At 46.0% G+C, this 22,721-nt stretch overlaps 1 protein-coding gene across 8 annotated transcripts in view; it reads right to left on the reverse strand.

Moving 5' to 3' along the window:
• WDR97 (WD repeat domain 97) overlaps positions 1 to 22,721 on the reverse strand; it is a 194,459-nt gene that overhangs the window by 156,296 nt on the left and 15,442 nt on the right. For 7 of the 8 annotated variants that reach the window (XM_069959750.1, XM_069959752.1, XM_069959751.1 and 4 more), the window contains exons 2-4: positions 9,805 to 9,963; positions 9,352 to 9,459; positions 5,923 to 6,225 (exon numbers count right to left, since the gene is read on the reverse strand). In XM_069959750.1, the coding sequence (XP_069815851.1) occupies positions 5,923 to 6,225; positions 9,352 to 9,459; positions 9,805 to 9,963 (570 nt within the window). Of the gene's footprint in view, positions 1 to 5,922; positions 6,226 to 6,506; positions 6,589 to 9,351; positions 9,460 to 9,804; positions 9,964 to 22,721 lie in introns of those variants that run through there. The other variant, XM_069959753.1, reaches the window with a different exon arrangement.

The following is a 22,721-nucleotide window of genomic DNA, read 5'->3' on the forward strand; positions in this document are numbered from 1 at the left end:
CCTGGCACCATACTGTATATACGCTTACCGCACAGTCCTGACCCTCTACCCATCACTGCCCTGGCACCATACTGTATATACGCTTACCGCACAGTCCTGACCCTGTACCCATCACTGCCCTGGCACCATACTGTATATACGCTTACCGCACAGTCCTGACCCTGTACCCATCACTGCCCTGGCACCATACTGTATATACGCTTACCGCACAGTCCTGACCCTCTACCCATCACTGCCCTGGCACCATACTGTATATACGCTTACCGCACAGTCCTGACCCTCTACCCATCACTGCCCTGGCACCATACTGTATATACGCTTACCGCACAGTCCTGACCCTCTACCCATCACTGCCCTGGCACCATACTGTATATACGCTTACCGCACAGTCCTGACCCTCTACCCATCACTGCCCTGGCACCATACTGTATATACGCTTACCGCACAGTCCTGACCCTGTACCCATCACTGCCCTGGCACCATACTGTATATACGCTTACCGCACAGTCCTGACCCTCTACCCATCACTGCCCTGGCACCATACTGTATATACGCTTACCGCACAGTCCTGACCCTCTACCCATCACTGCCCTGGCACCATACTGTATATACGCTTACCGCACAGTCCTGACCCTGTACCCATCACTGCCCTGGCACCATACTGTATATACGCTTACCGCACAGTCCTGACCCTGTACCCATCACTGCCCTGGCACCATACTGTATATACGCTTACCGCACGTCCTGACCCTCTACCCATCACTGCCCTGGCACCATACTGTATATACGCTTACCGCACAGTCCTGACCCTCTACCCATCACTGCCCTGGCACCATACTGTATATACGCTTACCGCACAGTCCTGACCCTCTACCCATCACTGCCCTGGCACCATACTGTATATACGCTTACCGCACAGTCCTGACCCTCTACCCATCACTGCCCTGGCACCATACTGTATATACGCTTACCGCACAGTCCTGACCCTCTACCCATCACTGCCCTGGCACCATACTGTATATACGCTTACCGCACAGTCCTGACCCTCTACCCATCACTGCCCTGGCACCATACTGTATATACGCTTACCGCACAGTCCTGACCCTCTACCCATCACTGCCCTGGCACCATACTGTATATACGCTTACCGCACAGTCCTGACCCTCTACCCATCACTGCCCTGGCACCATACTGTATATACGCTTACCGCACAGTCCTGACCCTCTACCCATCACTGCCCTGGCACCATACTGTATATACGCTTACCGCACAGTCCTGACCCTGTACCCATCACTGCCCTGGCACCATACTGTATATACGCTTACCGCACAGTCCTGACCCTCTACCCATCACTGCCCTGGCACCATACTGTATATACGCTTACCGCACAGTCCTGACCCTCTACCCATCACTGCCCTGGCACCATACTGTATATACGCTTACCGCACAGTCCTGACCCTGTACCCATCACTGCCCTGGCACCATACTGTATATACGCTTACCGCACAGTCCTGCCCTCTACCATCACTGACCCTGGCACCATACTGTATATACGCTTACCGCACAGTCCTGACCCTCTACCCATCACTGCCCTGGCACCATACTGTATATACGCTTACCGCACAGTGCTGACCCTGTACCCATCACTGCCCTGGCACCATACTGTATATACGCTTACCGCACAGTCCTGACCCTCTACCCATCACTGCCCTGGCACCATACTGTATATACGCTTACCCGCACAGTCCTGACCCTCTAACCCATCACTGCCCTGGCACCATACTGTATATACGCTTACCGCACAGTCCTGACCCTCTACCCATCCACTGCCCTGGCACCATACTGTATATACGCTTACCGCACAGTCCTGACCCTCTACCCATCACTGCTCTGGCACCATACTGTATATACGCTTACCCGCACAGTCCTGACCCTCTACCCATCACTGCCCTGGCACCATACTGTATATACGCTTACCGCACAGTCCTGACCCTGTACCCATCACTGCCCTGGCACCATACTGTATATACGCTTACCGCACAGTCCTGACCCTCTACCCATCACTGCCCTGGCACCATACTGTATATACGCTTACCGCACAGTCTAGACCCTGTACCCATCACTGCCCTGGCACCATACTGTATATACGCTTACCGCACAGTCCTGACCCTCTACCCATCACTGCCCTGGCACCATACTGTATATACGCTTACCGCACAGTCCTGACCCTCTACCCATCACTGCCCTGGCACCATACTGTATATACGCTTACCGCACAGTCCTGACCCTGTACCCATCACTGCCCTGGCACCATACTGTATATACGCTTACCCGCACAGTCCTGACCCTGTACCCATCACTGCCCTGGCACCATACTGTATATACGCTTACCCGCACAGTCCTGACCCTGTACCTATCACTGCCCTGGCACCATACTGTATATACGCTTACCGCACAGTCCCTGACCCTGTACCCATCACTGCCCTGGCACCATACTGTATATACGCTTACCGCACAGTCCTGACCCTCTACCCATCACTGCCCTGGCACCATACTGTATAGTTACTGGGTGTCCATGCTGGAGGATGAGCTGTATACACTGCACCATCTGCTCCAATACTATAGATGGATACCAGAAGCAGAGGACAATAAGGCTGATCAAATATATAAATACAAGTTTCCATCATGTCCTCCCTTTCCCTTCTTCCTCCTGTAATATATATAAAGGTTTCCATCATGTCCTCCCTTTCCCTTCTTCCTCCTGTAACATATATAAGGTTTCCATCATGCCCCTCCTTTCCCTTCTTCCTCCTGTAACATATATAAAAGGTTTCCATCATGTCCTCCTTTCCCTTCTTCCTCCTGTAACATATACAAAGGTTTCTATCATGTCTCCCCTTTCCCTTCTTCCTCCTGTAACATATATAAAGGTTTCCATCATGTCCTCCCTTTCCCTTCTCCCTCCTGTAACATATATAAAGGTTTCCATCATGTCCTCCCTTTCCCTTCTCCCTCCTGTAACATATATAAAGGTTTCCATCATGTCCTCCTTTCCCTTCTTCCTCCTGTAACATATACAAAGGTTTCTATCATGTCTCCCCTTTCCCTTCTTCCTCCTGTAACATATATAAAGGTTTCCATCATGTCCCTCCCTTTCCCTTCTCCCTCCTGTAACATATATAAAGGTTTCCATCATGTCCTCCTTTCCCTTCTTTCCTCCTGTAACATATACAAAGGTTTCCATCATGTCCTCCTTTCCCCTTCTTCCTCCTGTAACATATACAAAGGTTTCTATCATGTCTCCCCTTTCCCTTCTTCCTCCTGTAACATATATAAAGGTTTCCATCATGTCCTCCCTTTCCCTTCTTCCTCCTGTAACGTATATAAAGGTTTCCATCATGTCCTCCTTTCCCTTCTTCCTCCTGTAACATATATAAAGGTTTCCATCATGTCCTCCTTCCCTTCTGCCTCCTGTAACATATATAAAGGTTTCCATCATGTCCTCCCTTTCCCTTCTTCCTCCTGGAAACCTTTATATATGTTACATCATGTCCTCCCTTTCCCTTCTTCCTCCTGTAACATATATAAAGGTTTCCATCATGTCCTCCCTTTCCCTTCTTCCTCCTGTAACATATATAAAGGTTTCCATCATGTCCTCCTTTCCCTTCTTCCTCCTGTAACATATATAAAGGTTTCCATCATGTCCTCCCTTTCCCTTCTTCCTCCTGTAATATATATAAAGGTTTCCATCATGTCCTCCCTTTCCCTTCTTCCTCCTGTAACATATACAAAGGTTTCTATCATGTCTCCCCTTTCCCTTCTTCCTCCTGTAACATATATAAAGGTTTCCATCATGTCCTCCCTTTCCCTTCTTCCTCCTGTAACATATATAAAGGTTTCCATCATGTCCTCCCTTTCCCTTCTCCCTCCTGTAACATATATAAAGGTTTCCATCATGTCCTCCCTTTCCCTTCTCCCTCCTGTAACATATATAAAGGTTTCCATCATGTCCTCCTTTCCCTTCTTCCTCCTGTAACATATACAAAGGTTTCCATCATGTCCTCCTTTCCCTTCTTCCTCCTGTAACATATACAAAGGTTTCTATCATGTCTCCCCTTTCCCTTCTTCCTCCTGTAACATATATAAAGGTTTCCATCATGTCCTCCCTTTCCCTTCTTCCTCCTGTAACGTATATAAAGGTTTCCATCATGTCCTCCCTTTCCCTTCTTCCTCCTGTAACATATATAAAGGTTTCCATCATGTCCTCCTTTCCCTTCTTCCTCCTGTAACATATATAAAGGTTTCCATCATGTCCTCCCTTTCCCTTCTTCCTCCTGGAAACCTTTATATATGTTACATCATGTCCTCCCTTTCCCTTCTTCCTCCTGTAACATATATAAAGGTTTCCATCATGTCCTCCCTTTCCCTTCTTCCTCCTGTAACATATATAAAGGTTTCCATCATGTCCTCCTTTCCCTTCTTCCTCCTGTAACATATATAAAGGTTTCCATCATGTCCTCCCTTTCCCTTCTTCCTCCTGGAAACCTTTATATATGTTACATCATGTCCTCCCTTTCCCTTCTTCCTCCTGTAACATATATAAAGGTTTCCATTATGTCCTCATTTCCCTTCTTCCTCCTGTAACATATACAAAGGTTTCTATCATGTCTCCCCTTTCCCTTCTTCCTCCTGTAACATATATAAAGGTTTCCATCAAGTCCTCCCTTTCCCTTCTTCCTCCTGTAACATATATAAAGGTTTCCATCATGTCCTCCCTTTCCCTTCTTCCTCCTCTAACATATATAAAGGTTTCCATCATGTCCTCCCTTTCCCTTCTTCCTCCTGTAACATATATAAAGGTTTCCATCATGTCCTCCCTTTCCCTTCTTCCCTCCTGTAACATATATAAAGGTTTCCATCATGTCCTCCCTTTCCCTTCTTCCTCCTGTAACATATATAAAGGTTTCCATCATGTTTCCTTTCCCTTCTTCCTCCTGTAACATATATAAAGGTTTCCATCATGTTTCCTTTCCCTTCTTCCCTCCTGTAACATATATAAAGGTTTCCATCATGTCCTCCCTTTCCCTTCTTCCTCCTGTAACATATATAAAGGTTTCCATCATGTCCCCCCTTTCCCTTCTTCCTCCCGTAACATATATAAAGGTTTCCATCATGTTCATGTTCATAGTCTCACTGCTCTTACAGTAAAGAATATAGAGACAGTGATAGGGCTTCACTTTGTCTTTTCTATCTAGACCCTTTCTGAAAGTTGTTTTATACCGACTATCGTGAAATAAATTGCTTGAATTTAATCTGTAATATTATGGTGTAAATGCCGCAACGATTGAGTGACGAACAAAAATTATTTTTTAACCCTCGTCCCTCGCAATATATATGAGGATATTATACGCTATTATACGGTATTATACTAACAAGGTTATGTAGTCATTGATCTCTTATGAACTCTGAAAAATTGTCCTATTTGGTTCACTAAAAAAAGCGATAAAGTGATTTATCTGTAGGTGTAAAAGGACTATGACATGACTTATAGGGCCCAGGCCCCCCAGCCCTTGGGGTCCAGGCTCTGCCAGACTCTCATAACCCCCAGAGACAGAGGAGTCAGGGAATCACCATGAGATTACACTAACACAAGAGGTGGCACTACAAGTCCCAGGCGGATCTCCCTGGTATTTACCCATAACTCCTGACGGGTGTAACCCCTACCCATAACCCCCAGAGGCAGAGCAGAAATCGGGGGTCATCGCCATGAGATTATACTAACAGTCAGGAGGTGGCACTACAAGTCCCAGGGAAGGTGAGGAATCTCCTTGCTGGGTTGAAGGCTACAAGAAGTCCTTAGTGTCAGATGGAGTCTACCGCCACCTCCACAAGATGCTCCACCTTCTGGGTGGGGACCTTTACCTGTGTTCTTGTGGATTTTGGTTGCTTGAGGCTTCGGGCCGGAGGAGGAGGAGGAGGAGGACTTGTGTTCTGTGCAGGAGGCGACTCTTTTCTAGCATTCACATTGGCTAGGATGTCCTGAAGGAAGGACGGGATCTCGTCAAGGCCATTAGTCTCCACATTTTGCTCCTCCCATTCCTCCACCGCTTGCTCCTCCCCTTCCTCCACCGCTTGCTCCTCCCCTTCCTCCACCGCTTGCGCTTCCCTTGTTTCCTCAGTCAGTTTTTCTTTTGCCATTTCAGATCGTTTCTCAGGTTGTTTGAGCTGAAGCCACAAGAGAAGCAAAGGCAGGTAAATTATCAAGTAACCCTAAACAGCTGTGACCTCCCACCCACAATCTCTGAACTGTGACCTCTGACCCACAATCATCAATATGTTCAGGTGCACTGAAACAAAGTGAACCCTTGTGAAAGGTCACAAACAGTGTTGGACTGTGGTATCTGGGGCCCACCAGAGGAAATGATCCTAGGGGCCCACCAATGAAGAAACAGTGGGAAAAGACATGGGAATCAGTGTTTGTGCATGTTGTAAAGCTGGCGGCCCACCGCAGGATCCTCTGGTGGTCCAGTCCAACACTGGCCACAACTCTAGAGCCTTCCCCCTATAGACTATTTCTGGGATGATTTTTGTGCAGCGCCCACTATAGGTCAAGCCAGAGCATGACTGCAGGGATCAGACCCTGAGACAGTGGCATAGCTACTATGAAGGCAGGGAAGGCGACTGCTATGGGGCCCCTGCATGAAGGGGGCCCGAGGAAGCCTGCCCTGCCTTCATGGTAGGTACCCCGCTCCCCCAGGGGTCCAGTGGAAGAGGGACCCCTCACTGTAGTGCCGGGTGAGCGGGCTGAACAGAGGAGCAGGACCTGCCAGACGGCACAGGAGAGGGATGAAGGACCTTTGGGTCACATGACCCAAAGGTCCTCAATACTTCTCTGTGAAGATCAGCCCGGACTACAGGAGGAGGAGGGGGAAGCCTGGGAGCTGTAAGTGCTGTGTATGTGTGTCAGTGAGTGTATATATGTATCTGTGGGTATATGTATATGTCAGTGAGTGTACATATGTATCTGTGGGTATATGTATATGTCAGTGTGTGTATATATGTATCTGTGGGTATATGTATATGTCAGTGTGTGTATATATGTATCTGTGGGTGTATGTATAGGTCAGTGTGTATACATATGTTTCTGTGGGTATATGTATATGTGTGTGTATATATGTATCTGTGGGTATATGTATATGTCCGTGTGTGTGTATGTATCTGTGGGTATATGTATATGACAGTGTGTGTGTGTGTGTGTGTGTATGTATCTGTGGGTATATGTATATGTCAGTGTGTGTATATATGTATCTGTGGGTATATGTATATGTCAGTGTGTGTATATATGTATCTGTGGGTATATGTATATGTCAGTGTGTGTATATATGTATCTGTGGGTATATGTATAGGTCAGTGTGTGTGTATATATGTATCTGTGGGTATATGTATATGTCAGTGTGTGTGTGTATGTATCTGTGGGTATATGTATATGTCAGTGTGTGTATATATGTATCTGTGGGTATATGTATATGTCAGTGTGTGTATATATGTATCTGTGGGTATATGTATATGTCAGTGTGTGTATATATATATATGTATGTGTGGGTATATGTATATGTCAGTGTGTGTATATATGTATCTGTGGGTATATGTATATGTCAGTGTGTGTATATATGTATCTGTGGGTATATGTATAGGTCAGTGTGTGTATATATGTATCTGTGGGTATATGTATATGTCAGTGTGTGTGTGTGTATGTATCTGTGGGTATATGTATATGTCAGTGTGTGTATATATGTATCTGTGGGTATATGTATATGTCAGTGTGTGTATATATGTATCTGTGGGTATATGTATATGTCAGTGTGTGTATATATATATATGTATGTGTGGGTATATGTATATGTCAGTGTGTGTATATATGTATCTGTGGGTATATGTATATGTCAGTGTGTGTGTGTATGTATCTGTGGGTATATGTATATGTCAGTGTGTATACATATGTTACTGTGGGTATATGTATATGTGTGTGTATATATGTATCTGTGGGTATATGTATATGTCAGTGTGTGTGTATGTATCTGTGGGTATATGTATATGTCAGTGTGTGTGTATGTATCTGTGGGTATATGTATATGTCAGTGTGTGTGTGTGTATGTATCTGTGGGTATATGTATATGTCAGTGTGTGTATATATGTATCTGTGGGTATATGTATATGTCAGTGTGTGTATATATGTATCTGTGGGTATATGTATATGTCAGTGTGTGTATATATGTATCTGTGGGTATATGTATATGTCAGTGTGTGTGTGTATGTATCTGTGGGTATATGTCAGTGTGTGTATATATGTATATGTCAGTGTGTGTATATATGTATATGTCAGTGTGTGTATATATGTATCTGTGGGTATATGTATATGTCAGTGTGTGTGTGTATGTATCTGTGGGTATATGTATATGTCAGTGTGTGTGTGTGTGTATGTATCTGTGGGTATATGTATATGTCAGTGTGTGTATATATGTATCTGTGGGTATATGTATATGTCAGTGTGTGTATATATGTATCTGTGGGTATATGTATATGTCAGTGTGTGTATATATGTATCTGTGGGTATATGTATATGTCAGTGTGTGTATATATGTATCTGTGGGTATATGTATATGTCAGTGTGTGTATATATGTATCTGTGGGTATATGTATATGTCAGTGTGTGTATATATGTATCTGTGGGTATATGTATATGTCAGTGTGTGTATATATGTATCTGTGGGTATATGTATATGTCAGTGTGTGTGTGTATGTATGTCTGTCTGTATGTATGTCTCAAGTGATGGACAGGTTTGCTCCCAAAGATGTTCTGCAGCAGCTTCTATTAATGTTGGGCTCTAATAAAAGAACCCCCCACTAATATCTGTGGCGTATCTGTATATACGTTAATGGTGCCTCTGTGTGTGTATATGTGCGTCATTGTCTGTGTTTGGCAGTGGGGGGAGGGGGAGCGTACAGGATTCATGGGGCCCCATACAGTTTTTTGCTATGGGGCCCCATGAATCCTAGCTACGCCCCAGCCCTGAGCCATGATGCTCCCTCTCCCATGATTGTCTGAATCCTCTTCAGTGCATGGAGGCCGCCATGTTGTATCTCTAACCCCATTTCTCAGGGTCAGTGTTAGTTGAATCTGATGGCTGGAGATGGTGGGGGGTGCTGTGTCCTTCCATCACACATCACATACAGTCATGGATTCTGGGTACCAGGCCTGCCCAGGGGTTCTGCACTGCTGACGTGGCACCTCGTGGTCTGCCCAGATGAGCCGCCATGGCCTCAGACCAATGCTCCCATACATGAACTCACATCAGCTCCAGGTCTTCTTACTGGTCGGACATTCTCCTCTGTTGTCACCGGCCGAAGTGTCTGGAGAAGAGTCGAGTTAGGGAGAACAGGAGCAGCGAGAAGCGAACTCTACAAAACACCAAGAATATGATGATGTCACGACTGTAATGGCGTCCACCTTCCCTAGCACAGTGCAATGTATTATGTGTGCAGACAATGAGTGAAGCGCACATCGGCCCCAGGTCACAGGTGGTACTCAGCTTCTTTACATTACAGTGAATAAGCGAAGCCACAGATGACAGAGCCAACGGGTTTTGAGTGGTTTGGGGGATCTTACTCATGGTATTACTGCCCTGTGTGTTCTATTTAAAGGGAAGTTATCACTTTTTCTGTATGAAACAATTGATAGCACCAGAAGAGGTGAGCGCCGTCCATTGTTACCAGCAGGTTCCCCGCAGATCGCCCATGACATACCCGGAGATGTCGGGGGAGACGATTGATGGAAAGTCCCAAAGCTGAATCAGTAAAGAATCCCCCATCGATCCCCAATGGAGCACCACAGCTTTCCTTTGCCTCCTGAACCCTCAGGGATGTTAAAGGATTTTCTGGATCCAAATCATCTACTTCAGGAATCTAGAAGACAGAAGCTGAATGTTATAAGCAGAAGATACAGACATGAGCCAATGTATAGCGTGTCCCATACGTGTGCCTTACGGATGGAGGAAACCCCCCTAATAACTGCACAACACAGAACACTGCAGCTAGGTACAGCTAAGACCCCCAGACATGGACCAAGGAGGCTCCTCGGGGGCTGGGCCATCAGTCAGCACCTCAATCACTGGAGAGAGGTTAGCCAATCATGAGGCTCCTCGGGGGCTGGGCCATCAGTCAGCACCTCAATCACTGGAGAGGGGTTAGCCAATCATGAGGCTCCTCGGGGGCTGGGCCATCAGTCAGCACTTCAATCACTGGAGAGGGGTTAGCCAATCATGAGGCATCGGGGGAGGGGGCTGGGCCATCAGTCAGCACCTCAATCACTGGAGAGGGGTTAGCCAATCATGAGGCATCGGGGGCTGGGCCATCAGTCAGCACTTCAATCACTGGAGAGGGGTTAGCCAATCATGAGGCTCCTCGGGGGAGGGGGCTGGGCCATCAGTCATCACTTCAATCACTGGAGAGAGGTTAGCCAATCATGAGGCATCGGGGGAGGGGGGCCATCAGTCATCACTTCAATCACTGGAGAGAGGTTAGCCAATCATGAGGCATCGGGGGAGAGGGCTGGGCCATCAGTCATCACTTCAATCACTGGAGAGAGGTTAGCCAATCATGAGGCATCGGGGGAGGGGGCTGGGCCATCAGTCAGCACTTCAATCACTGGAGAGGGGTTAGCCAATCATGAGGCATCGGGGGAGGGGGCCATCAGTCAGCACCTCAATCACTGGAGAGGGGTTAGCCAATCATGAGGCATCGGGGGAGGGGGCTGGGCCATCAGTCAGCACCTCAATCACTGGAGAGGGGTTAGCCAATCATGAGGCATCGGGGGCGGGGGCTGGGCCATCAGTCAGCACCTCAATCACTGGAGAGGGGTTAGCCAATCATGAGGCATCGGGGGAGGGGGCTGGGCCATCAGTCAGCACTTCAATCACTGGAGAGGGGTTAGCCAATCATGAGGCTCCTCGGGGGCTGGGCCATCAGTCAGCACTTCAATCACTGGAGAGGGGTTAGCCAATCATGAGGCATCGGGGGAGGGGGCTGGGCCATCAGTCATCACTTCAATCACTGGAGAGGGGTTAGCCAATCATGAGGCATCGCGGGAGGGAGGCCATCAGTCAGCACCTCAATCACTGGAGAGGGGTTAGCCAATCATGAGGCTCCTCGGGGGCTGGGCCATCAGTCAGCACTTCAATCACTGGAGAGAGGTTAGCCAATCATGAGGCATCGGGGGAGGGGGCTGGGCCATCAGTCAGCACCTCAATCACTGGAGAGGGGTTAGCCAATCATGAGGAATCGGGGGCTGGGCCATCAGTCAGCACCTCAATCACTGGAGAGGGGTTAGCCAATCATGAGGCATCGGGGGAGGGGGGCCATCAGTCAGCACTTCAATCACTGGAGAGGGGTTAGCCAATCATGAGGCATCGGGGGAGGGGGGCCATCAGTCAGCACTTCAATCACTGGAGAGAGGTTAGCCAATCATGAGGCATCGGGGGAGGGGGGCCATCAGTCATCACTTCAATCACTGGAGAGGGGTTAGCCAATCATGAGGCATCGGGGGAGGGGGCTGGGCCATCAGTCAGCACCTCAATCACTGGAGAGGGGTTAGCCAATCATGAGGCATCGGGGGAGGGGGCTGGGCCATCAGTCATCACTTCAATCACTGGAGAGGGGTTAGCCAATCATGAGGCATCGGGGGAGGGGGCTGGGCCATCAGTCATCACTTCAATCACTGGAGAGGGGTTAGCCAATCATGAGGCATCGGGGGAGGGGGCTGGGCCATCAGTCAGCACTTCAATCACTGGAGAGGGGTTAGCCAATCATGAGGCATCGGGGGAGGGGGCTGGGCCATCAGTCAGCACCTCAATCACTGGAGAGGGGTTAGCCAATCATGAGGCATCTAGGGGGTCATGTCAGTGTCTGTATAAAAGGTAGTGGCCATTTAAAGCCTGGGAGCTTAGTAAGCAGAGCATTATAGTGGCAGTGTGCAGTACAACTGACTACTACTGACTACTACTCATCTGGTCAGCAGTCACCAGGGCCTCCCATTCAGCAGCTCGGGGCAGGGTGGGCCATTCTGTCCACCGGTGCAGCTCCAGGGACCGCTGTAATGCAGGATGAGTAGAGTCTTTCTGATTTTCAGCCTGAGCAATATTCTGACCCTGATGGTCTAGTCCGGCCTCATAGTCCTCTGACACTACGCAGCATTAGGAGCAGCAAGCCATTTTGTTTTGATACGATGATGAGCAGATTTCCTCCCCCCCCCTTATCTTCCAACGTGACACACATGAAAGAAAAGGTTTTGCCAAGCAGGTTGAGTAATACCCGGACAGGCCTGCGACACCACTGACTTCTGGCCTAACCAACTTGACCAGTGGCAAGAACTGGCCTTGGTGTTTTTGTCCTGTCCAGGCAATGGGGTCACAGAGGGGGTCAATGCTGCAGCCAGTTTTCTCACTCTTGGGCAAACAAGACTACTTCCTGCCATCAGTGGTGAAAACCTGGTAAATCTACAATCACCGAATGTAACCTGCCTGATATATATACAGTGGTGCCTTGGATTAGGAATATTATGGTGCTTGTAATGCAAATCACTCTTGCACCAAAGCAAATTTTCCTGTAAGAAATCACTGATCTGCAGACAATTGGTTCCACCCCCCAAATATACTGATTATTATTCTGAATAACATGAAGAGATGAAACAACGAGAAGCAGCTAAATCTGTGATATTATAAGTTACTGTACAATATAGCAGTCAGCATGTGGTATATAGTGTACAGTAACTGTATAACCCTGATAACACAGCAGCAGCTGGATATGTGATATATAAGTTACTGTACAGTATAGCAGCATGTGGTATATAATGTATAGTAACTGTATAACCCTGATAACACAGCAGCTGGATATGTGATATATGTTACTGTACAGTATAGCAGCATGTGGTGTATAATGTATAGTAACTGTATAACCCTGATAACACAGCAGCTGGATATGTGATATATAAGTTACTGTACAGTATAGCAGCATGTGGTATATAATGTATAGTAACTGTATAACCCTGATAACACAGCAGCTGGATATGTGATATATAAGTTACTGTACAGTATAGCAGCATGTGGTATATAATGTATAGTAACTGTATAACCCTGATAACACAGCAGCTGGATATGTGATATATAACTTACTATACAGTATAGCAGCATGTGGTGTATAATGTATAGTAACTGTATAACCCTGATAACACAGCAGCAGCTGGATATGTGATATATAAGTTACTGTACAATATAGCAGTCAGCATGTGGTATATAGTGTACAGTAACTGTATAACCCTGATAACACAGCAGCTGGATATGTGATATATAAGTTACTGTACAGTATAGCAATCAGCCTGTGGTGTATAATGTATAGTAACTGTATAACCCTGATAACACAGCAGCTGGATATGTGATATATATGTTACTGTACAGTATAGCAGCATGTGGTGTATAATGTATAGTAACTGTATAACCCTGATAACACAGCAGCTGGATATGTAATATATAAGTTACTGTACAGTATAGCAGCATGTGGTGTATAATGTATAGTAACTGTATAACCCTGATAACACAGCAGCTGGATATGTGATATATAAGTTACTGTACAGTATAGCAGCATGTGGTATATAATGTATAGTAACTGTATAACCCTGATAACACAGCAGTCTGGATATGTGATATGTTACTGTACAGTATAGCAGCATGTGGTGTATAATGTATAGTAACTGTATAACCCTGATAACACAGCAGCTGGATGAGTGATATATAAGTTACTGTACAGTATAGCAGCATGTGGTGTATAATGTATAGTAACTGTATAACCCTGATAACACAGCAGCTGGATATGTGATATATAAGTTACTGTACAGTATAGCAATCAGCATGTGGTATAAAATGTATAGTAACTGTATAACCCTGATAACACAGCAGCTGGATATGTGATATATAAGTTACTGTACAGTATAGCAGCATGTGGTGTATAATGTATAGTAACTGTATAACCCTGATAACACTGCAGCAGCTGGATATGTGATATATAAGTTACTGTACAGTATAGCAGCATGTGGTGTATAATGTATAGTAACTGTATAACCCTGATAACACAGCAGCAGCTGGATATGTGATATATAAGTTACTGTACAGTATAGCAATCAGCATGTGGTATATAATGTATAGTAACTGTATAACCCTGATAACACAGCAGCAGCTGGATATGTGATATATAAGTTACTGTACAGTATAGCAGCATGTGGTATATAATGTATAGTAACTGTATAACCCTGATAACACAGCAGCTGGATATGTGATATATAAGTTACTGTACAGTATAGCAGCATGTGGTGTATAATGTATAGTAACTGTATAACCCTGATAACACAGCAGCTGGATATGTGATATATAAGTTACTGTACAGTATAGCAGCATGTGGTGTATAATGTATAGTAACTGTATAACCCTGATAACACAGCAGCTGGATATGTGATATATAAGTTACTGTACAGTATAGCAGCATGTGGTGTATAGTGTATAGTAACTGTATAACCCTGATAACACAGCAGCAGTACAGGGAGCTCTTACACCAAAGCAATGCTCTTACACCAAGTCACTATTCTGAAAAACTGTGAGCTCTTAAACCAAAACGCTCTTAAACCAAGGTACCACTGTATATCTATCTACATACATATTTGTAGAGAAGAGGACGGCACTTCAATAGTGTAAAGTGATGATTTATTCACCCAATCACATACAGCGACGTTTCGACTCTAACCGGAGTCTTTTTCAAGACTTTTTGCTTGAAAAAGACTCAGGTTAGAGTCGAAACGCCGCTGTATGTGATTGGGTGAATAAATCATCAGTTTACACTATTGGAGTGCCGTCCTCTTCTCTACAAATTCGTTATCCAGTGAAGTGGGGGGTCGACTTTTGTTGGGACGTGCACCCACCAGCTTGAAGCTATCCTGACTTGAAGCCAGCACAGTGTGGTCCATCCTTCTATTATTGTTTATCTACATACTGTGGACATGTCACAGGAGAAGTGCTCGAGGGGAGGTACATCTCACCCAGACTACTGCTTATGGGAAGATGGTAAATCTGGAAGAGACCTGTCACTCAGCAGTGATATGCTGCTGAGTTGTTCTTTAAATTTTCCGGCCCGGATTTACTGGAATGGTGGGTAGGTTGGTAGTGGGATCTGCCATTCCCTCCCCCTCGATCCAGTGTGGGTTTTGGGATCAGGTGAGCTCTGATCCCAATCAGCCTGAGAAGGCAAAAGCTCTGGTCAGTCTGAAAGGGATTGCTCTCAGCCAGGGGTGAACAGCTTGCATGCTGTATCTCCTGGGAGCAACGAATACTGCCGCCGCTGGGGCCTATTCATACCCTGTGATACTGCCTACTGAAGAGTCAGATAGGAGACCTGTGTTAGTAAGTGACCAGACCGGCAAGGACCTTTTTGTTTTGTTCTGAAAAGCATGGTATTGCTACATTTCTGTTGAGGACTGTTTATGCAGCTAATAAACACCCCGCTGTTTTTATAAGTCCAAGTTTGCTGTCTGAACTGTGTCCAAACACACCATCCCCCGGTAAGATCCCTACAATACATACATCTATCTGCCTGGTGTGTGTGTATATGTATATATATATATATATATATATATATATATATATATATATATATATATATATATATATATATTGTAGGGATCTTCCCGGGGGATGGTGTGTTTGGACACAGTTCACATCAGACTTGGACTTATAAAATAACAGCTTGGCGTTTATTTGCAGCATAAACCGTCCAGCAAACAGAAATACAGCAGCACCGCACTTATAGGAACCAAACAAAAAGCTCTTACCCGTCTGGGCGCTAACAGGTTCTCTCACCTATCTGACACTATATAACATGGCGGCGTCTCTCACCTATCTGACACTATATAACATGGCGTCTCTCACCTATCTGACACTATATAACATGGCGGCGTCTCTCACCTATCTGACACTATATAACATGGCGGCGTCTCTCACCTATCTGACACTATATAACATGGCGGCGTCTCTCACCTATCTGACACTATATAACATGGCGGCGTCTCTCACCTATCTGACACTATATAACATGGCGGCGTCTCTCACCTATCTGACACTATATAACATGGCGTCTCTCACCTATCTGACACTATATAACATGGCGTCTCTCACCTATCTGACACTATATAACATGGCGGCGTCTCTCACCTATCTGACACTATATAACATGGCGGCGTCTCTCACCTATCTGACACTATATAACATGGCGGCGTCTCTCACCTATCTGACACTATATAACATGGCGGCGTCTCTCACCTATCTGACACTATATAACATGATGTCTCTCACCTATCTGACACTATATAACATGGCGTCTCTCACCTATCTGAAACTATATAACATGGCGTCTCTCACCTATATGACACTATATAACATGGCGGCGTCTCTCACCTATCTGACACTATATAACATGGCGGCGTCTCTCACCTATCTGACACTATATAACATGGCGTCTCTCACCTATCTGACACTATATAACATGGCGTCTCTCACCTATCTGACACTATATAACACGGCGGCGTCTCTCACCTATCTGACACTATATAACATGGCGTCTCTCACCTATCTGACACTATATAACATGGCGGCGTCTCTCACCTATCTGACACTATATAACATGGCGTCTCTCACCTATCTGACACTATATAACATGGCGGCGTCTCTCACCTATCTGACACTATATAACATGGCGGCGTCTCTCACCTATCTGACACTATATAACATGGCGGCGTCTCTCACCTATCTGACACTATATAACATGGCGGCGTCTCTCACCTATCTGACACTATATAACACGGCGTCTCTCACCTATCTGACACTATATAACATGGCGGCGTCTCTCACCTATCTGACACTATATAACATGGCGGCGTCTCTCACCTATCTGACACTATATAACATGGCGTCTCTCACCTATCTGACACTATATAACATGGCGTCTCTCACCTATCTGACACTATATAACACGGCGTCTCTCACCTATCTGACACTATATAACATGGCGGCGTCTCTCACCTATCTGACACTATATAACATGGCGGCGTCTCTCACCTATCTGACACTATATAACATGATGTCTCTCACCTATCTGACACTATATAACATGGCGTCTCTCACCTATCTGACACTATATAACATGGCGTCTCTCACCTATCTGACACTATATAACATGGCGGCGTCTCTCACCTATCTGACACTATATAACATGGCGGCGTCTCTCACCTATCTGACACTATATAACATGGCGTCTCTCACCTATCTGACACTATATAACATGGCGTCTCTCACCTATCTGACACTATATAACACGGCGGCGTCTCTCACCTATCTGACACTATATAACATGGCGTCTCTCACCTATCTGACACTATATAACATGGCGGCGTCTCTCACCTATCTGACACTATATAACATGGCGTCTCTCACCTATCTGACACTATATAACATGGCGGCGTCTCTCACCTATCTGACACTATATAACATGGCGGCGTCTCTCACCTATCTGACACTATATAACATGGCGGCTTCTCTCACCTATCTGACACTATATAACATGGCGGCGTCTCTCACCTATCTGACACTATATAACACGGCGTCTCTCACCTATCTGACACTATATAACATGGCGGCGTCTCTCACCTATCTGACACTATATAACATGGCGGCGTCTCTCACCTATCTGACACTATATAACATGGCGGCGTCTCTCACCTATCTGACACTATATAACATGGCGTCTCTCACCTATCTGACACTATATAACATGGCGTCTCTCACCTATCTGACACTATATAACACGGCGTCTCTCACCTATCTGACACTATATAACATGGCGGCGTCTCTCACCTATCTGACACTATATAACATGGCGGCGTCTCTCACCTATCTGACACTATATAACACGGCGTCTCTCACCTATCTGACACTATATAACATGGCGGCGTCTCTCACCTATCTGACACTATATAACACGGCGTCTCTCACCTATCTGACACTATATAACATGGCGTCTCTCACCTATCTGACACTATATAACATGGCGTCTCTCACCTATCTGACACTATATAACATGGCGGCGTCTCTCACCTATCTGACACTATATAACATGGCGGCGTCTCTCACCTATCTGACACTATATAACATGGCGGCGTCTCTCACCTATCTGACACTATATAACATGGCGTCTCTCACCTATCTGACACTATATAACACGGCGGCGTCTCTCACCTATCTGACACTATATAACATGGCGGCGTCTCTCACCTATCTGACACTATATAACATGGCGGCGTCTCTCACCTATCTGACACTATAACATGGCGGCGTCTCTCACCTATCTGACACTATATAACATGGCGGCGTCTCTCACCTATCTGACACTATATAACATGGCGGCGTCTCTCACCTATCTGACACTATATAACATGGCGGCGTCTCTCACCTATATGACACTATATAACATGGTGTCTCTCACCTATCTGACACTATATAACATGGCGTCTCTCACCTATCTGACACTATATAACATGGCGGCGTCTCTCACCTATCTGACACTATATAACACGGCGTCTCTCACCTATCTGACACTATATAACACGGCGGCGTCTCTCACCTATCTGACACTATATAACATGGCGGCGTCTCTCACCTATCTGACACTATATAACATGGCGGCGTCTCTCACCTATCTGACACTATATAACATGGCGGCGTCTCTCACCTATCTGACACTATATAACATGGCGTCTCTCACCTATCTGACACTATATAACATGGCGGCGTCTCTCACCTATCTGACACTATATAACATGGCGGCGTCTCTCACCTATCTGACACTATATAACATGGCGGCGTCTCTCACCTGGATACCGCAGGGTGTGTATTAGCTCCAGCAGCGGCTGCATTCACAGCTCCCACCAAACACACAGGCTGATACCTCCTGGCTGAGAGCGACCACCTGCAGCCTCTGCAGAGCATTTGCCCTCTCAGGCTGATTAGGGTCAGAGCTCACCTGATCCCAACACCTGAACTGGATCGGGGGAGGGAATGACAGATCCCACTACCAAACCTACCCGCCATTCCATGTAACATCCAGACCCGGCAATAATAAATAATAGCTCAGCAGCATAACACTGCTGAGCAACAGATCCCTCCTGGACTTACCATCTGACGCTGTGTAGTAACCTAGGTGAGATGTACACCCCCTCGAGCACTTCACCTGTGACATGTCTACAATATATATATATAGTCATGGCCAAAAGTTTTGAGAATGACACAAATATTATATTTTCCCATGATCCTCTGCCCTCTGGTTTTTCTGTGTGTTTGTCAGATGTTTTTATCACATACAGAAATATATTTGCACCATATTCTGAGTAACAGAAGCTTATACTGACAGCTAGATGAGTTACTGCAGCAAGTCTATAATATTTGCAGTGTTGCGGCTTCTTCTTCAGGACCTCTGCAATTCTCCCCGGCTGCTCATACAACTTCTGGACCAAATCCTGACTGATAGCCGTCTATTCTTGCACAATCAATCCTTGCATTGTCAGAATTTGTTGGTTTTTGTTTGTCCACCCGTCTATTGATGATTGACCACAAGTTCTCAATGGGATTAAGATCTGGGGAGTTTCCCGGCCATGGACCCAAAATCTCTCTGTTTTGTTCCCAGAGCCATTTAGTTATCCCCTTTGCTTTATGGCAGATGCTCCATCATGCTGGAAAAGGCATTGTTGGTGGCCAAACTGCTCTTGGCCGGTTGGGAGAAGTTGCTCTTGGAGGACGTTGTGGTCCCATTCTTTATTCATGGCCGTGTTTTTAGGCTGTGAGACTGTGAGAGAGCCGATTCCCTTGGCCGAGAAGCAACCCCACACCATGAATGGTTTCAGGATGCCGGTTACAGTCGGCATGAGACAAGACTGGTGGTAGCGCTCACCTCGTCTTCTCCCAATAAGCTGTTTCCCAGATGTCCCAAACAATCGGACAGCAGTCCGCTCCCTGGACCTTTCCCCCAGTCCTCAGCAGTCGGCTCCCTGGACCTTTCCCCCAGTCCTCAGCAGTCCTCTCCCTGGACCTTTCCCCCAGTCCTCAGCAGTCCGCTCCCTGGACCTTTCCCCCAGTCCTCAGCAGTCCGCTCCCTGGACCTTTCCCCCAGTCCTCAGCAGTCCACTCCAAGGACCTTTCCCCCAGTCCTCAGCAGTCCACTCCATGGACCTTTCCCCCAGTCCTCAGCAGTCCCCTCCCTGGACCTTTCCCCCAGTCCTCAGCAGTCCACTCCCTGGACCTTTCCCCCAGTCCTCAGCAGTCCCCTCCCTGGACCTTTCCCCCAGTCCTCAGCAGTCCCCTCCCTGGACCTTTCCCCCAGTCCTCAGCAGTCCCCTCCCTGGACCTTTCCCCCAGTCCTCAGCAGTCCGCTCCCTGGACCTTTTGCAGAATATCCGTCTGTCCCTGATGTTATTCTGGAGAGAAGTGGCTTCTTTGCTGCCCTCCATGAGACCAGGCCTTGCTCCCAGAGTCTCCGCAGTCTCACAGTGCACAGTGCAGATGCCCTCACACCTGCCTGCTGCCATTCCTGAGTGAGCTCTGCACTGCTGGTAGCCCCATCCCGCAGCTGACCACACTTCTAAGAGACGGTCCTGGCGCTTGCTGGTCTTTCTTGGGTGCCCTGGAGCCTTTTTGGCAACAATGGAACCTCTCTCCTTGAAGTTCTTGATGATGTGATAGATTGGTGACTGAGGTGCAATCTTTCTAGCTGCGATACTCTTCCCTGTTCGGCCATTTTTGTGCAGTGCAATGATGACTGCACGTGTTTCTTTAGAGATAACCATGGTGACAGAAGAGAAACAATGATGCCAAGCACCAGCCTCCTTTTATAGTGTCCAGTGGTGTCATTCTTACTTAATCATGACAGATTGATCGCCCTGTCCTCATCAACACCCACACCTGTGTTACTGGAGCGATCACTGAAACAATGTTAGCTGGTCCTTGTAAGGCCGGGCTGCAATGATGTGGAAATGTGTTTTGGGGGATAAAGTTCATTTTCTAGGCAAATATTGACTGTGCAAGTAATTGCTGTTAAGCTGATCCCTCTGTATAACATTCTGGGGTATATGATGCAAATTGCCATTTTAGAAACTGAAGCAGTAGACTTTGTAAAAATTAATATTTGTGTCATTCACAAAACTTTTGGCCATGACTGTAAATCTATCATTTTACATGCCCTGTGCCTGATTCCACCGAATAAATAACCAGCTATTCAACACCGGTGTCCCCTGTCCAATGCCACCATCCAGCACCACCAGTGTCCCCATGTGTTACACGTACATGTAACAAGGTATCACTATTACCCGTAGCCATGTATCACTATTACACGTAGTATCACTATTACACATGGCCATGTATCACTATTACACGTAGCCGTGTATCACTATTACACGTAGCTATGTATCACTATTACCCGTAGCCATGTATCACTATTACACGTAGTATCACTATTACACGTAGCCATGTGTCACTATTACACGTAGCCATGTGTCACTATTACACGTAGCCATGTGTCACTATTACACGTAGTATCACTATTACACGTAGCCATGTATCACTATTACACGTAGCCATGTATCACTATTACACGTAGTATCACTATTACCCGTAGCCGTGTATCACTATTACACGTAGCCATGTATCACTATTACACGTAGCCATGTATCACTATTACACGTAGCCATGTATCACTATTACACTATGTATCACTATTACACGTAGCCATGTATCACTATTACACGTAGCCATGTGTCACTATTACACGTAGCCATGTGTCACTATTACACGTAGCCATGTGTCACTATTACACATAGCCATGTATCACTATTACACGTAGCCATGTGTCACTATTACACGTAGTATCACTATTACACGTAGCCATGTGTCACTATTACACGTAGCCATGTGTCACTATTACACGTAGCCATGTATCACTATTACACGTAGCCATGTATCACTATTACACATGGCCATGTATCACTATTACACGTAGTATCACTATTACACGTAGCCATGTGTCACTATTACACGTAGCCATGTGTCACTATTACACGTAGCCATGTATCACTATTACATGTAGCCATGTGTCACTATTACACGGAGCCATGTATCACTATTAAACGTAGCCATGTATCACTATTGCACATAGCCATGTATCACTAAAACACGTAGCCATGTGTCACTATTACACGTAGCCATGTATCACTATTACACGTAGCCATGTATCACTATTACACGTAGCCATGTATCACTATTACACGTAGCCATGTATCACTATTACACGTAGTATCACTATTACACATGGCCATGTATCACTATTACACGTAGCCATGTATCACTATTACACGTAGCCATGTATCACTATTACACGTAGCCATGTGTCACTATTACACGTAGCCATGTATCACTATTACCCGTAGCCATGTATCACTATTACAGTAGCCATGTATCCCTATTACACATGGCCATGTATCACTATTACACGTAGTATCACTATTACACGTAGCCATGTGTCACTATTAC

Source organism: Dendropsophus ebraccatus, chromosome 2 (genome assembly GCF_027789765.1).
Source record: "Dendropsophus ebraccatus isolate aDenEbr1 chromosome 2, aDenEbr1.pat, whole genome shotgun sequence".
In the NCBI taxonomy this organism is placed as follows: domain Eukaryota; kingdom Metazoa; phylum Chordata; class Amphibia; order Anura; family Hylidae; genus Dendropsophus; species Dendropsophus ebraccatus.